Source organism: Eleutherodactylus coqui, chromosome 9, assembly GCF_035609145.1.
Source record: "Eleutherodactylus coqui strain aEleCoq1 chromosome 9, aEleCoq1.hap1, whole genome shotgun sequence".
Classification (NCBI taxonomy): domain Eukaryota; kingdom Metazoa; phylum Chordata; class Amphibia; order Anura; family Eleutherodactylidae; genus Eleutherodactylus; species Eleutherodactylus coqui.
Window position 1 is genome coordinate 79,369,349 of NC_089845.1, and position 18,450 is coordinate 79,387,798.

The window sequence follows — 18,450 nt, forward strand, 5'->3', positions numbered from 1 at the left end:
CCCCCTGTATATAGGACACAACTATCCAAGGCTCTTGCATGTGCAGCCCCCATCTGGGGTGACAGCAGCTATTTTAGTGTCTTTTCTATGGTAAAAATAGTCTGCAGTCTATTTTTGCCATGAAATATTTAGGAAACCCGACAGACCCCTTTAAAGTTGACGGATCATAACAGCTTCCATTAGAAACATAGGGTACTGTATTACACTGGTGTGAACAGAGCATGACAATGATGAAAGCTAGAATCTGCAACTAAGTAAAGTATTATGCATGTGGATGGAGTTTAAGAAAACGTAATGCAAGTATAACAGAAAAAAATGTGCACTGATTTAAGGCACAATGCAGATTTTTATGGCTTAAGCCCCATTTACACTGACAGATGATCGCTCAAAAGTCGCTCAAATGATAGTCTGAGTGACAGTTTTGAGCGATCATCTTTGCATAGTCTATATAGCTAAGTAGATACTAAAGAGCTATGCAGGCAGAGCGGGACACTGCTGCAAATTCTATGAGAACAATACAGCTGTTCTGCATAATCAAACAGTTGCATTGTTCTGCACACTCACAGCCCGCGTCCCGCTGTAAATTACCAGCGGAAAACAAGCTGAAAGAATCTTATCAGCGCTGCCGACTGTGATAATAGCCTGCACCACTGATAAGAGTTCATCGCTTAATTGAAGAAAAGTGGAATTGAGCGAGGAATGAATCGTGCACGAAAACTGCACGATGTCCATGCATTTAGACACAACAATTATCGCTCCAAAGACGGCTATGAGCGAATTTTGAGTGGTAACCTTTGTGTCTAAATGGGCCCTTAATGCTTCAAGTGTCTTTGCAGTTTGCACAAACTTATTTTAGACTGCCACCCACCTGCCAGACACTGGTGTGCTGCTAGATGTTCCACTATCTGCTGTTTGCAGAGAATGAAGGTAATGCTGGATAAAACAGAGGACAGCCCATTTGAGACAATGGTTGACCATGCTGCGCTAGGCTGGATATAGCCCATAGAGAGGATCCATACTGGAGCAATACCCCAATACTATATTAGCCAATAGCTATTAACTGTAAAGAGGTATTCCAGCCTAAAACATTTATCACCGAGCCACTGGATAGATAATGAATGCTAGATTTATGGAAGTCCAACCACTGGGACCTCCACCGATTGTCAGACACGTGGCTCCAATTCTGGTGATTGATGGGAATCCAAGCAGTCAGATGCCCACCAATGAAGCACTTAACACATATCCAGTTGATAGATGATAAATGCTTCAAGCTGGAATACCCCTCTATTGGGGTTATGAAAGGGGATTGCCCTCTAACACTGCTGTAGAATCAAAATTTGTGGTCTCACAGTTGCAAACAGACAAACAACATGTTGGATTGGCGCTACCATGGTAATGTTACTAAACAGGGCACAATTAATGCTTAAGCTGATCACTACAAAAGCTAAAGAAAATAAAAAGGTTCACATAATTAGACTTCACATCTTGAAAATGAGATTAATATTTCATAAAATTGCAATAAAGTATATTGAAAAACTCTATCCATCTGTTATTAACAATAACATAAAACCACCAAACCGAACAACTGCCCAAATAAGGAAAAACAATTACATGATGCAGTACAAACCTGACCAAAATTTCATACAGGAAATGCCAAGCTGACTCTTTCAATGCCAACACTGCTAAAAATAATGTCCTTACAAGTGAGAGATGTTTTTCCAATTTCTTTATTCCAAGCAGAGTTGTCTTTTGTTCTTCACTTCTTACAACTGTATCACAGCATGTGACGCTCTCTGCCTTTTATCACATTCTTGAAGCATTATTTCTGCATATGGTAACATATACTGGCATATTATTAACCAGTCCTTGCCTTTTATTTGTCTCTTATGTAAAGAATATCAGCTATAAATACTATTATATGATACATATTGTTTCAGATTTATTAAGAAATATGCCCAGCTGGCCCACCAGTGGGCCCCACACACTGACCATTGATATGATGGCCCTCATGGGACTTGGGTAGTCCAATGCTGAATGTACCACTCTCTCTTCACTTGTATTGTTTTTACTCATAGGTTAGATTCACTTTCGACCTTCTATATTCACCTGCTACAGACCACTTTTATTTAATCTCTTAATGAATTCAACTAAGGTTGCAACAATAATTGTGGACAGTTTGCACACAGAGGATTTTGTAGCAAATAAAGGGATAGTTAGGAGTGTCTAATAGAAGTGCCTTTAGTCCCAATCCATTCTGTCAATGCTGTCTGCCACCGCTGACGAAACCTACGGTGAGCAAAGTACCGGAGCAGTCTGGACAGGTTTGTGTACACAAGACTAATGGTGGCTAGATAGAGGACCAGACCAAACATGGGTACAAATCTGAATGGAACACCCTGAACCTCTCTGACAGGACCTGCCTAGAAGCGGAGTACCTGTCCCGAAATGGACAACCCTACTGCTTGAACGAGGCAAGGTCCAGAGTCAGAGAGGAACTGAAGAACCAAACTTGGGTCTATGATAGGACTGTACATAAAACACAGAACACCAACAAAACTGACAACAAGCAAACAGAATGCAGACGATAGACAAAAATGCAGAGAATACAAAACAAACAGAAACACATAGTACTAGTGAAGCTGCAGCCAGTTCCGCTGTGTGTGCTTACAAGAAGTATAACCGTCACTTTCAGCCAGTAAGAGACGGATTATGTATTGAAAGGAAAGTTGCTGATTGGCTGACCGAGCTGTTGATCCTTACAGCTGCTGACATAATTAATGAGGATACTGATTATTTGACAGAGCTGTAATAACCAGTTAGAACTTCAGCTAAACAGCGGCAGGGAGATGTTTAACCCTAACTAGTCAGGACTAACTGAAGTATGTGTATGCCGGCGGCGATGTAACACATACATTATGTTCAATTACTCTATACTCTTTATTGGTGCTAGTACACAAAAATTAGCAGTTACAAGTAATACTTATATTTTATCACTCATTGCCAGACTGCACCTGGCCTGGCAACTAGAAACAATGGCAAGTTCAGGTGCATCTTAGAATGTAATAGTAAATTGCCAGTGTTACCTGTGGCCAAAAATGGTAGTATACTAGCACCCTTACAATAATAATAATAAACTTTATTTGTATAGCGCCAACATATTCCGCAGCGCTTACATAGACAGGAGGAATACAGAAAGACAAAAGTTCAAAAATTACAGAACCAGGGTTACATAGTAATCAGTTAATGGAAACAATAGGGGTGAGGGTCCTGCTCCAACGAGCTTACATACTACAAGTAATGGGGTGATAGAGAAGGTAAAGGGGCTGGAGATGTGCACGGTATGGCGAGGTGGACAGTGAGGGATGCTATACACATAGACAATGGTCAGACATTTAGCCGTGTGACGGCAGAATCGGTATGACTGCAAGGGCAGTTGATGGTAGCTGGCAAGGATTGCAGTCAGTAGGATGGGGAGCATGTTATCAGGCGGCGTACAGAGGGGTTTGTTTAGGGAATGCGGTATGCCGCCCTGAAGAGGTGCATTTTTAGAGCATTCCTGAAGTTTTGTGAGTCCTGGATTGCCCAGGTAGCCTTTGGTAGGGCATTCCAGAGGACCGGTGCTGCTCTGGAGAAGTCTTGGAGGCGGGAATGAGAAGTTCGAATTAGAGGGCGCGAAGTCTAGTTTCGTTAGCAGAGCGGAGAGCCCGGGCTGGTTGATGGATTGAGATGAAGGAGGCAATATAGGGTGGCACTGCGCTGTGGAGGGCTTTGTGGATGAAGGTAGTGAGTTTAAATTGAATTCTGTATTTAATGGGCAGCCACTGCAGTGACCGGCACAGGGCAGAGACGTCCGACAGGATGGGAACAGGAAGATGAGCCTGGCTGCCGCATTCCGGATGGATTGGAGAGGGTAGAGTCTGGTGCAGGGGATGCCGATGAGCAGCGAGTTGCAATAATCGAGCCGAGAGTGGATGAGGGCAACAATAAGCATTTTTAGAGTGTCTGCGGTGCGAAAAGAGGGGATTCTTGAGATGTTCTTGAGGTGCAGCTGACATGTTCGGGCAAGAGATTGGATGTAGGGGGTAAAGGAGAGATCGAAGTCAAATATGACCCAAAGGCAGCGGGCATGCTGTCTGGGAGTTATGGTAGTGCCACACACTGAGATGGAGATGTCAGGATGAGGTCAGTTAGTAGAGGGCGGGAACACCAGTTGGTCAGTTTTAGAGAGGTTTAGTTTTAGGTAGAGAGAGAACATAGTGTTAGAGACAGGCAATTGGTGATGTTTTGGAGGAAAGGTGCAGAGATGTCACGCAAAGAGGTATATAGCTGAGTGTCGTCAGCGTAGAGGTGGTATTGGATGGCAAAACTCCTGATGGTCTGTCCAATAGGGGCTGTGTAGATGGAGTAAAGGAGAGGGCCGAGGACCAAACCCTGGGGGACCCCAACAGAAAGGGGAAGAGGAGGGGAGGTGGAGCCAGCAAAGGAGAAGCTGAATGAGCGGTCAGATAGGTAGGAGGAGAACCAGGAGAGGGCAGTGTCCTTTAGGCCGATGGAGCGAAGCATACTGAGGAGAAGTTTGTGGTCAACAGTGTCGAATGCTGCGGAGAGATCGAGGAGGATCAGTAGGGAGTAATCACCCCTCCATTTGGCTGTCAGGAGGTTTGATACCCTTGAAAGGGCATTTAATACCTTTGTAAGGGCAGTTTCTGTCAAGTGTTGGGGTCGGAAGCCAGACTGTAGGGGGTCTAGGAGAGCGTTCTCTCATAGATAGCTTACAAAGCGGGAGTAAACTGGGCGTTCTAGTAGTTTGGAGATGAAGGGGAGATTAGAGATGGGTCGGTAGTTTGCAGCGTCAGTCGCGTCCAGAGACGGCTTCTTTAGCAGTGGGGATATGATGGCATGTTTGAAAGAAGAGGAAATGATGCCAGAGGTCATATAGGGGTTGAATATAGTAGCGAGATGGGAGATGACCACCCTTATAAAGTAAAATGTCTTTCCCTCTCACATACATATAAAATGTTTTACTTTTTCCAGATAGAAGACAAAGAAGAATTTCACAGAAAGATAAATGAGGACACACTGTTACATGCGCCAGTCTTTATTATCAAGCCTCGTTCTCACACCATCTGGGAGACACAAAACGTGAAACTTCACTGCACAGTGAGTGGTTGGCCGGAGCCACGAGTCACCTGGTATGCATACCTTTACAATAAAGACTCTTAAGACTGTGACATAGATATGCATTATTCCATGATGGTAACCCATAAGGATCAATGTGGGGAAACCAAGATTGGGTTATAGGTGATCCAACTAGACACATTTTTTGTGTGAATCTATGCACCAGCCATAGCTCTTATTGGTTTAGCCCACCTGTTTAGATACATATAAGTATAAGAATCCGTGAGTGTATGGATATACTGTAGGTTTATTAGATGAATCAAGTATATCTGTATATACTATAACTAAAAACCATATTCAGGATTTGCAGAGTGATATCAGTCAATGCGACCATTTTACTAAGGCCCCCATCACATTAGCATATTTGGGGCCATGTGATGTCCATGTTAATCCACAGACAGCACACAGCCCCATTATAGGCTATGAGGACCATGCACACTGCTGTTTTTCACAAGGACCGATGGTTCACATGAAAAACATTCATAGTATGTCGATCCATAGCACGGATGAGAAATAGTACATGCTAATGCATGTCAATGTGCTGCCTCTGCATAAAACGGACAGCACAGGGACAGGCCCCCTTCTGTTGTGCGATGTGAGTTGTTCCCAAGCCTCTCAGTGCAACTTGCACACAAGGAAAGTGTGAGTTCAGATGTGGTGGAAAAAATCATTCACTCTTATCAGTAGTTCTCCACGGGGAATGCTGATAGCATTGTGGAGAACAAAGGATCTGAGCGCAGATAATAGCCCTTGGGCTATTAGCCATCTCTCAGGAAGGCTTCATTTACATATATAATTGGTACTTAAGTAGCTGAGTAGATACTTAATACTTTATGCAAAATGAGCGCTCAAAGCTGTCAATCAAACTGTCGTTTAAGCGATTTTTGAGTGATCATCTGCTGGTGTAAATGGGCCTTAACTTTCCTAGTAATCAACTGTTCTCATTGGAGGAAGCTGCATGTAGCCATAAAAATGTAGCATTACAACCATTTAGATGAATGGCTGGCCATGTAATGCATCAATGGGCCGGGCCTGCCAGAGTAGGAGCTGCACTTACATAACCCCATTCTGGCTCGCAAAGTGCCAAAATCTATGACCCAAATGGACAAGGTATTCAATTTCAATGCTTGTCTATGGGCGTTTTCCTTCTACTTAGCTGCTGCAACAACAGAGCAGCTAGATAGAAGCAAACACCACTAGTGTGAACTGGCCCTAAGTGGCGTTGTCTCTTTTACAGGCTGTTACTTACAATCACATGTCTTACAGTTATGACTAGCAGATCTGCACCTAACTTGCTTCATATTTTTTTCTATTCAGGTATAAAAATAATGTTCCCATCAATGCACAACTTCATCCTGAGAAATACAAAATTGAAAGCGGATATGGTCTTCATTCACTGGAGATTTTTAAGTGAGTAATGAGTGCAGCCTATGATGAAGTCTATGAGGAATACAATATACAAATGTAACTAACTCCCCTATGTCAGTAGTATCTTATCACATGTACAGCGGAATGAGCAGGTTGTTATGTTTATTTGTAGTATGGTGTGTTTGATAATGTGAGCGTGCTATGAATGCCAGCCATGTGACCTGACATCTATCTAACGGATCACAAGTGAACTGGGATTAACATCATTTAGCTTCTGTTCCATGAATTCTCGTCACCTCTCTGATAATTTACTTTACACATTGCACTCATAACTTGCTTATCACTGAGTACAAGGAAACCGGGGCTTGGAAGAACGCCATGCTGGCTTACATGTCAGATAGCCGCTACATAAAGGATACACATGTATTCTATATACAATGTCACATTTTGCTACAGTTACATTGGAGAATTGTTTATTTTGGTGACATCACTTTTTAGAATTGAACTAGAGGAACATGAAACATTTCTTCTTTTTGGTGCAATCTTTGGCTTTTGCTGATTGGAATGTGTTATTTTTGACATCTTGCCACCTCCTTTGTCCATTAAGTAAGTAGCGGCTCTCTTGTTCTGCTCTTTTTGGCTCAGAGATACATTCTTTGCGTATCAGTCATGAACCTTATAAATAAATGCAACAGTGATCTTGTGTTGGCAGCCAACAAAAAGAGATAAATGGAACATACTTTACAATAGACTTGTATATATATATATATATATATATATATATATATATATACACACACACTAATTTAATTGTGTCTGGACCTTAGAGCTTGCCATGAAATGTGTCAACAATAGGTGGCACTGTAGAGGTATTATTCCATCTCCCTTATTTGCATATAATGCAGAGGAGTGTGCATGGCCATTTGAGTCTCCTCACTCACCGTCTAGGTGCTCTCCCAAAGGAGAAAAGATAGCGTTTCTGACCCCTGTCCCAGGCCTCTGACTAGCATAGCCAGACTCCTACTGTACACTGATGAAGGGCAAACACCCTGAAACAGCTGTCTGTACATGGGGCCTGGCTTTGCTTTTAATTCCCAGTCATTGTTACAAGGCCTGTATAAAGAGTCTGACTATGCTGCCTTCCAATAGGTGGCACTTTGGAGGTATTATTCCATCTCCCTTATTTGCATTTGTCAACAATTAATGTTTATATAATGTCACTTCCCATTTTACACTTATTTTTAAAGTAAATGCACCAAAGAGAATAATCCATTACACATTGCTCAACGAGAGGGTGTGGCTTAATGGAAAATGGGCACTTATTAGTGTGAAATGGGGCATTGCTTAAATGTGCCAAGCAATAGGTGTTATAAAGTTAGATAACTGGAGTACATCCAAAATCTTATTCTCTCCATGCCTCGATTTTGTCAGGTTGTAATTAGAACGAGGGGACCACGTACTAAATATTAATTTTGCTAATTAAATTTAGATGCCTAAAACTAAATTGTTATCAGTGATGTGAAAGTTTGTCTCATTTTTGTCCACAAATTTGGACACAAAACAATCTATGTTAAAAATGAGCTTTTGCTGCTATTTTGGTATATTTCATTAAACTTCCTGAAATATTAAATAAATATGCTTTGGTACTTGTAATTATGTGTGTAATCACTTTTTAATATCCTAGTTATCATTAAAGTATTCTATTGTCTAATGTAACATCTACAAATTTACACAAATTTGCAGAAATGCATATAAAGTATAGATGATACAATTTCCATGAATGCCACTGTACATCAATAGAACTCCATGTCAACGAGGCCTAAAGATGCACTAAATTCATCATCTAGCATGAACTACTGTATTAACCCCTTGAGTGGCACGCCCAGAAATTTTCCGGGCCGAGCTCCACTGCTCATAGCAACATAGCCCGGAAGATTTCCGGGCTATGTATCACTATGGGAGCTGCAGGGCACAATGCGACAAGCTGTGACAGTGTGCTCTGCCTGCACAGTCCCACAGAGAACAAAGCAAGGGCTTTGAAAAACCAGCAGAAGATATTGCCGATATGTCGGCAATCTCCTGCTTTGTTTACAGGTTGCCATAGAGACCATCGGCTTGTCAGAAGCAAGCCGATGGTCTCTGTGGCAGGGAGAGATTAATGCTTGGCTGTGAGAGGACAGCTAGGTACCTGCTCTTACAGCAGAGATCAGAGAAAACCTCCGATCTCTGCTGTTAACCCTTTACATGCTGCAGTCTATGTGACTGCAGCATGTAAAGGGCTGTCACTGCAGCATGTAAAGGGCTGTCACCATCGGACCCCCGGAATGTGATCAGGGGTCCTGATGGGTTCCTGTGGAAGTCCCCTAAAGGGACAAAAAAATAAAAAAAAGTTAAAAAATTATTAAAAAAATTATAAAAACACTTGTCTCCCTTTACTTTGTAAAAAAATCAAAAATACAATCACACATGTGGTATCCATGCGTCGTAATGACCCAGAGAAGGAAGTTAATGCATTATTTAACCCCTTAATGACATGGCCCCTTTTTTTCTTTTTTCCCCATTTCTTTTTTTCCTCCCCCTGTTTAAAAAATCACAACTTGTCCCGCAAAAAACAAGCCCTTATATGGCTGTGTCAATGGAAAAATGAAAAAGTTATGGCTCTTGAGACGCAACTGCAAAATTGGTTGAAATTCAATGATTAGACCATTTTAAAAAACCTGCCCTGGTAGGCACGACAGGGTGGTAGGAAACCCGCCACTCAAGGGGTTAAATGTTTGACGTTTTGTCTAGTCTACACTGTCTAAGTCACTTCCATATTAGCATATTTTAAATCTGTATTTAATCGTTTTGTGGACCATAAGGTAAAGAAGATCTATAGTGCTATTCACGTGTTTTTTTCCGTGACCGTGTTTAAAATAGGCAGTATGCGCTAAATTTGCCCATTTGTTGATCTAAAATACACCCATCATAGTCCATGGAAAGTGACTAAAATATGGATTCATCAGTGTATATAAATATATGTGTATAACCCCGCGCCAGAAGTATATAACAAGTAGCTGCAACCATAAGCAGGCCACTGCCCCAGCCGACCAGAATAAATGAAATGCAAAAGCGATAATGTACAAACGGTGCACTAAACTTGATCAATGTGCCTATGTTAGTACGGTCAGGAAAAAAGGCATATAGAATGCAGCAGGATGGGAGAAGTGCTTGAGGAAGAGACCAGCGTTTAAGTCTTGATCCGCGCTGGAGGTTTTTTTAGCTTTTTTAGCTTCCCTAGTGAGGCTAGGTGACATGACGCCCACAGCCCGCAGTATCTGTGTATGCAGCCGCTACTGGCCAGAGTGCCTGCGGCTCACATGTGTGCTCTGTGCTTTATCTACCGCTGGTTCCTGCCTTCTGCTCCCGTTCTTCACCTGCTGCTGCTGGGCGAGTGTTTTTTACATTTATATATTGATGTTTTATACTTTTAGTGCCACTTTTTTCTTGTATTTTTTTAACATTGCCATATTGCCTGTCTGTACTCCATTCTGCTGCATCCCATCAGTATTTAATCTGTATTTCACTAATATGTCATCTGTATTTACCTCCATATTTGCGTTAATTGGTATTATTTTCTCCTGGACAAAAGCGAAATGAAAGCAAATATAGAGACAAGTGCAGATGAAATATTGCTGAAATACGAATGAAGTGACTTTTCAGGCTCCCCTTACTAAGGCTCTGTTACCTCGGAGTATTTGAGGCAATTACTGTACCTTTCCTCTATACTTGATAATCATTCCGTCCTTGTAAGAGATATCAGCTCTCCAAACCTTGACTTCCTGGTAACTCTATGATAGATTTATGTTATACACAGCAGCCAATCAAAGCAGGCTGAGCTGCAGGGGGAGGAGAGCGCATCATCCTGGACCAATGATATCACAGGAGACGTGTCCTAGACTACCGCAGCCTCCCTGTAAATACTGTAGATAACCAGTAGTCATAGATCACAGCTGTGGCCTAATGGAGCTACAAAACAGCCAAACAGCAAGCAAAATAGAAAGCAGGTGATCCTTACCTACAGGTTCTGACTTGCATATCATATTTGAGCTCCTGACTAGACAGTCGCTTTAATAAATATAATGACTGCTGTGTAGTAGGTAATTATACAGTATTTTACAATGTATTACAAGGAGTAACTTCATTTCTGTTGCGTTATTGCAGGTGTGATTTTGAGGATACAGCCCAGTACCATGCATCAGCAATGAATGTGAAAGGAGAAAACTCTTCATTTGCGTCGCTCGTGGTGAAGAGTAGGTGTACAACTGTTAACTTTTCCATGCAGACATTTCTTTTTCATTATATGCTGCAGAAGGCATTATTCCATTCTACCATTTATGTTTCCAGGGTATAAAGGAGAACTCGATGTGACACCTTTGACAACTCCAAGGAGTGAACCATTCAGCTGTAAGTCACAACCTGATGGAATACCAATATATTGCATTATGGGATAGCAAGCTTGCCTACAACATGTCCCCTTCTTCTTTTAGTTACTGTTACTCCATATGGCTTTGCTACTAAGTTTGATATCTTTTTCGTTGACCCATTTGGAGTATCATTTGGCAAAGAAGGTGAAACATTGAGTCTTGGTTCCACAGTCATCGTTCATCCAACCATCAAACGCTACCAGCCAGAAATTCAGTGGTACAGAAATGGTAGGTGGTCAGTCCCCTTTTTATTACATGTTGTATATACCTTCTAGGTGATAATGCTCAATATACTGAAAAAGAGGAGGAACACTGAAGCTTTGTTGAGGATGAGGCAATCCTGGGTAAATTTTTCCCAATTGTCGATAAAACTATTAATATTTTGTCTGCTTTTTTGAATTGAAAAAAGGTTACTGCTGCAGAATTCTACAGGTTTCCTGTTACCAGAGTGGAGTGCATTGTGGGTGTTTATATAGTTACTACACCACTTTTCTGACCACAGACTAGAGGTAAATTAGTCTGTATTAGAGATGAGTCAGCTCCCAAATGCTCGGGTCCGCGTTATTCGAGTCGAGCTTTTCGTAGCTCTACTCGAGTAACGAACCCCATTGACTACAATGGGAGACTCGAGCATTTTTGTATGTGGGACGCTGGGTCCCCAGCTTTTTTTTTTCTTGGTTTGTGTTTCTCTCTCTCTTCCTCTCCCTCTCCCTCTCCCCCTTCCCGTTCCCCTTCTTGTCAAACAAAAAATTTTCAAATGACGCGCGCTGCGATGGGGAGGGGCCAAAACAGGCACATCACAGTGGGGAGGAGCCAAAAGCTGGGGCGGGATCAAACACGATTTGATGCTCGTTTGAGTAATGAGCACCATCGAGTATTCTAATACTCGAACGAGCATCAAGCTCGACAGAGTATGTTCGCTCAACTCTAGTCTGTATTCAAAGACAATTATGAGAATTTTGGAATCAGCTATACATATGAATGAACAAAAGAACATGAAATTACTCAAAATTAGTATATGTACAAAGATTAAAGTAAATTTTTTTAAAGTTACTTAAACAGTTTCAGAAAGTGAACAGTAACTGTTATTAAAAGAAGAATTACAGAAGTTTGAGGAAATGTTTCTAGAACCATAGGGATGGTGGTACAACATGGTGCAATGCCACATATTCCCCTCTGAGGTCAATGAGGATAAAATGTACTGTAAGCCCAATATAAATATGATAGGAGGGGCCTGCTGTAGTACAGATAAATATAAAGTAGCCCACAAAATGGCATTTAAAAAAAATCCTAATTATATTCTTGCCACATTTTGTATTTAACAAAAAATACAAAGGGAAAAAAACACCACAGCCTGCAGGTATAAAATGTAGCCTTAGGCCCCTTTCACACCTACATTGATATTTCCCTTCTTTAGCTTCGTTCTTGGAGCCAAACACTGAAAATACCGAAAGTGCCATATCCAGCATATGCTCAATTCAAATGGACCTGGAAGAACCCCATAGAAGGGGCCTGGCCAGCTTCTGGCTTGCCGCCTGGCATTTTCCTAGACAAAACACTGGAGCATGTTGCATTATTTTGTCCGGTATTTTCTTCTAGTTTTGTGCTGGAGGCTCAGAGAGTGAACATGGCGCTATCAGGTTTTGTAGGAATCCTGCATTATAAATATAAACCACATTTTTAATCTACTGATGTTGCGGACTAAATGAAGTAAAGTCATGTCATGAGAGCACTTACTTTATATTTCTGATTTTACTTACTTTTTGTAGATAAGGGTTGGCACTAGAGATGAGCGAGCACTCTCGGTAAGGTCAGTTACTTGAGCGAGCCTCGCTCATCTTGAGTAACTGCCTCCTCCGAGCGTGCTCGGGGGGCGGCGAGGGTGAGCGGCGGGTGGCAGGGGATAGTGGGTGGGAAGAGATCTCTCTTACTCTCCCCCCCCCCCCCCACTCCCCTCTGCTCTCCCCTGCTGATCTCTCTCACTCTCCCCCCGCTTCCCTCCGCTCTCCCCCGCTGACCCCCCGAGCACGCTCAGAGGAGAAGGCAGTTACTTGAGATGAGCGAGGCTCGTTCGAGTAACTGACCTTACTGAGCATGCTCGCTTATCTCTAGTTGGCACAGCTTAGAGTATTCGATAGTCTCTAGGGATGAGCGAGTATACTCGCTAAGGCACTACTCGCTTGAGTAATGTGCCTTAGCCGAGTATGTCCCTGCTCGTCCCAAAAGATTCGGGTGCCGCCGCGGGGCGGGGAGCTGCGGGGGAGAGCAGGGAGGAACGGAGGGGAGATCTCTCTCTCCCTCTCTCCCGCCCGCTCTGCCCCGCCGCAACTCACCTGTCAGCTGCGGCGGCCCCTGAATCTGTAGGGACGAGCAGGGAGATACTCGGCTAATGCACATTACTCGAGCGAGTAGTGCCTTAGCGAGTATACTCGCTCATCCCTAATAGTCTTCATTGATTTACATTGGTATATATTGACTCCCATTTATGTTCTGAGAACTTTAGTTTCTCATTTACACTTACATAATGTGATGTTAGAATTGAACCAATGTAGTTGTGACTAAACTTGCCTTCACACAATATTTTTAGTGTTTTAAAATGCTTGTTAAAAAAAACAACATAAATGCAAAATATTTTTACTGGCATTTGTACAATCATTTTGTTTTTGTTTTTTTTTACATTTCGCACATGTGGTTTTCATGGTAGTTTATAGTCTTATAGACTATGGGGAAACACCAGAAAAAATGCCATAACCAGATTATGTTGCGTTTGAAAAAAATGCACTAAAAATATAATGCCGTGTATGTAGACTATAAATATGTTAATACGGACTTCAAGGTAACTCCAGGCCACAGTGTTTTTGACCCAGAAAGCCATAATAAGCACACTAAAACTCTGTAATCTCAGCCTAACACAGTTTGTCATTTTCAGGAGTTTTGGTCACACCATCCAAATGGCTCAGCACACACTGGAGTGGAGGACATGCCACCTTGACACTGAGGCATCTCAATAAGGAGGATGAAGGGTTGTACACTCTGCGAGTTGTCATGGGAGATTACTACGACCAATACAGTGCCTACGTATTTGTACGAGGTGAGAAAAGGATGAGAAATATATCCATGTACTTTTACACTGTCTATGGGAATTGCTGTAGAAGTCCAGAGAGTAAGAATGCAGATGAATGTTATTTTGGTGCAGACATCAGCTCTGTACAGCATCACCATGGGCTTCCTCCTTCTTCTTTCTGAATTGATTCTTGTATTACTACTGCTTACAGGCATAAACCTTTAAGTTAAACAAAGATGTAACTTTGGCTTGTTAACATAAGTCTTTGACCACTGTAAACTGCCATAAACAGAACTGTCAATTTTGTAAAACCCAACTCTATATGGATTGCCATGAGCATTTTGGAAAAAAACTGGGAAAAAACCTATATTCTTTATGTATTATAGTGTTGAACACACAGAAACAGTCGAACCCTGTTTTGGGTCAAACTTTGCTAAATGTTTGGTTTGGTGCGATCCCAAACCTCAGGCAGTTCGTCTTGGCCGAACCTTCTGAAACAGCTTCTTCGTCCTCGTTTTCCTGTTCTGACTCTTCCTACTCCTATTCTTCTTCTTTCTCCTCCCCTTTTTCTCTGGGGCTTTGGTGGCTTTTTGACAGTGTTATACACCAGTTTTAGGGGTGTTGGTAAAGTTCTGGTTCAGTTTGAACAAATTCAGACTGTACCAAATTTGTTGACCAAATTTCGGGAACCAGCCGAACTGTACATTTGACAACTTCACTCATCACTAATTATAAGTGTTAGCAGTCAGTGATATGGTTTGCTACCATGTGTCGCTAGTACACAATTGTATTTGAAACCACAAACAGCTTTCAGCAGCATAGTTTAGTGAGGTCTGCTGCAGCCTACTCACCACAGCAGCCTTGGACTCACCTGGCAGTCTTACCTGGTGGAATCTCCATCTTCAGATCACCAGTTCACTGCTACCGCGCGGGAGCTGCCTGCTGTCTTCAACTTGAAAGGATAGTCACACCAGAGCCTGGAGCTTTTGGTAGCGTTCCTGTGCTCCGGCAGAAGCATCTTCGTGGTTCTGGAAGAAGCTTCATTTTGCAGCGGCTGTTCGACCCTTTTTCATGTCATTGTTCTTCCCTACTTTGGTTCAGGAAACTGCTCAACAAGGTGATGGGTTTACCATGATCTGGAAAAAGAAAAACATTGTATGGGGGAAAACTATGGTTCTTTGATCCACGCAGTGGATTTGCTTTTGATTTCACTCTATTCATTGCAAACAATGAAATCTGAAGTAAGAATCTGTGCAGCTTCTTCAAAGGGACCCGTCACATAGAACGGAATACTCCTCAACAGAATTGTGGAATATTGAGCCCCAAAAAATGCACTGCCAATGTGCGAATTTTAGTGCGGAATTGAAAATAGCAGAATCCTGCCGGCAATTCCATATGAAAATCTGCAGTTAGCAGTGTGGATTTTGGTGCGAAATTCAGGGACGGTATATTCTGCAATGCTGTTACGGAATAATCCGTCTCGTGTGAAAGGTCGCAAAGGAATGCACATGCTGCAGATTTGAAATTTTACAATATGTTATGAATTTCTCAGTTTTTTCCTGCTGCATATATTACACTGTCAAATTTAGTAGATTTTTCATGACAATCATCTCAGAAAATCCACAGCTATTCTATATATGCCCAACTGAGCCATACTGGGCCAAATAATACAAAGACTAGTAACGGTGACATATTGTGCCTAAATACAGTTAGGTTTATATTACACTATGTTATTGCATTCTGTTGAAATGTCCTGTGTTATTTTTGATCTTTTAAAAAATGTAGTTTTTTCACCGGAATTTTTTAGAGAACTGCTCATTTTTGACAGATCCATTATATCTGGTTTGAAACTAATCCTTTTTCAGTTTTTTTTTATTTTGCTAGTAGTATTGGGCTGCAGGCACACACGATGTGTGAGCTGTGGACATTCTGCTGCAGAATTCCTGTTGCGTTTCTGCAGATGGGCAGAATTAGGCCTCATGTCCACTAGCTAAATGGAATTGCGGAATTCGCAGCGGATTTTGCCCATAGGGAATCATTGCCATCCGCGGTCCATTAAATTGATTTTTGCACCCGCGGATGGCATTTTAAAAGAATTGCGTTTTTCACGCGCAGGAGAAAAAACGCAGCATGCTCCATTCTGCCCAGATTCCGCGTGGATCAGCAACATTGCTATAACATTGATAGCAAAGTGTGCGGATATCTGCATGCAAAAAAAAATACCATTTAAAGCAAATCCACGAGGAATCCGCCGCGGAAATCCACGGAAGATTCTGCGTGGATTGTATTTTTCAAGTGGACATGAGGCCTTAGTGTTTATGAAGGAAAATCAACCGCAGAATGGACGCTGCAGCAGGATGCCCGATCTTGTTGTTCAACAGAGCAGAAAAATTGGACCGTCTCTGTTTGTCCTACTGAAAAAAACTGATGAACAAACACTTCTAACCATAATAGAAGCTGCATTTAAAACCTATGAAATGGAATAATTAACCCCTTAAGGACATGGCCCTTTTGTTTTTTTCCATTTTCGTTTTTTCCTCCCCTCTTTTAAAAAATCGTAACCCCTTTATTTATCCATCGACGTCGCTGTATGAAGGCTTGTTTTTTGCAAGACGAATTGTACTTTTCAATAGTGCTATTTAATGTACCATAAAATGTACTGAAAAACTTTTAAAAAAATTCCAAGTGGAGTAAAATGAAAAAAGATAAAATAAAATTCCGCCATCTTTCGGTACGTCTTGTTTCTACGGCGCACAAACTGCAACAAAAATGACACAATAACTTTATTCTATGGGTCAATATGATTACTACGATACCAAACTTATATGCTGTTTTGTTTTGTTTTTTGCTGTAGTACTTGTATTTTTTTTCAAAGATATTTAGTTTTTCTAACTTATTTTCTGCCGCCATCTTCTGCACGCATTCGATTTTTTATAGTTGCACGAGGGCTCACTTTTTGCGGGACGTCCTGTAGTTTGCGTTGGTACCATTTTGGAATACATATGTATTTTGTTTTATTATTTGGATTCTTTAATTATTAATATGGCAAAAGTTTTTTATTTAAACTTTCATTTCTTTTTTTAAAAATAATTAGTAAAACTGTATTGATCTTATTTTTACTGTTCTTTTTTAATCCCCAGGGGGGATAACAACTTGCGATGCTTTGATCGCTTCTGCGGTATTATGTAATGCCATAGCATTACATCATACTGCGATCGGGCAGGCGGTCTATCAAGCCACCCCACAGGCATGGCTTGATAGGCATTCTGCCAAGACAGCCCTGGGGACTTTCAGAAGGCCCCCATGCTGCCATGACACACGCACGGTTCCCTGCGATCTCATTGCGGAAGGCCATACAGGGAATTTAAATGCTGCTGTCAGAATTGACAGCGACATTTAAAGGGTTAACAGCTTAAGTGGCTTACCGGAGCTGTTACCGCCGGATGTCTGCTGTAAGAGACAGCCGGCAGCTGCGATGTATGGAGGAAGATCACCCCTCAATCCCCCTTGACACATGTCCTGCAGCTAGAGAACGTAAAAACACGATAAACTGGTCACTAAGAAGTTAACAAATGTGTTTACAAAAACTAAACAAAATAGTCAAATATGATGTGAACAGGACTCAATCCTACCATAACAGCCCAAATCATCTCTGTGGTTTTGCGTCAACCTAGAATATTCAAATCTGTTAATTAGCACAAAGGAAACAGCTGACTTGTATCATGTTTCAAAGGAAAATCAAATTAAAGCTACATTTTCACTTCAAGACATGTCCAACATCCAACCATTTGTTTAAAGCCTTCAACTGTGATACAAGTTCCAAAATATAAGAAGATATTTAATTTTGTCATGCCATACCCACAGCCAGGACGCCCAGGGAGATTAAGCCTATTGTTTTAGATCATAGGAGAATATATTATTCCTCCTTGTCTGCTTTTATAATTAAATTTTCTGCAGCTTCGTATTATGTGGAACTCGTGCTATCAAATGTCCAGTCGAGTGGGGACAGATTTAATCTCTATGTCAGCTGTTACAGGGAGCAGCTGATGATCTTGCAGTCTGGCAGTTCTAAAGTGCTTTGAATTCTTGGCTCTAAGTAATGGATCCAAAAAGCCACCTATGCTAACTTCAGCAGTACTTGTGTAAAAGCAAGCTTGACTGGTGTGATGCAAATAGACACACCTACAAATAGTCTCTATGATAATATGCTAATTACATGGCAAGAGCAGTGCTGTGCCTCTATACAGGAGAAAATTTATATATTTAATTGCTTAGAATGCATTATTTATAAATCCAATACTGTTTATGTTCAATACTAGAACTGCTGATGTTCCCACCTCTGTATGTAGCCAACTTGAAAAACTTGAAAAATAT

The 18,450-nt window shown here is 41.5% G+C and overlaps 1 protein-coding gene across 1 annotated transcript in view; it reads left to right on the top strand.

The window, feature by feature from the left end:
* MYOM1 (myomesin 1) overlaps positions 1-18,450 on the top strand; it is a 102,482-nt gene that overhangs the window by 33,427 nt on the left and 50,605 nt on the right. The window contains exons 5-10 of the mRNA XM_066579605.1: positions 5,035-5,192; positions 6,496-6,588; positions 10,750-10,838; positions 10,933-10,992; positions 11,076-11,240; positions 13,942-14,103. Coding sequence (XP_066435702.1) covers positions 5,035-5,192; positions 6,496-6,588; positions 10,750-10,838; positions 10,933-10,992; positions 11,076-11,240; positions 13,942-14,103 — 727 coding nt within the window. The remainder of the gene's footprint in view (positions 1-5,034; positions 5,193-6,495; positions 6,589-10,749; positions 10,839-10,932; positions 10,993-11,075; positions 11,241-13,941; positions 14,104-18,450) is intronic.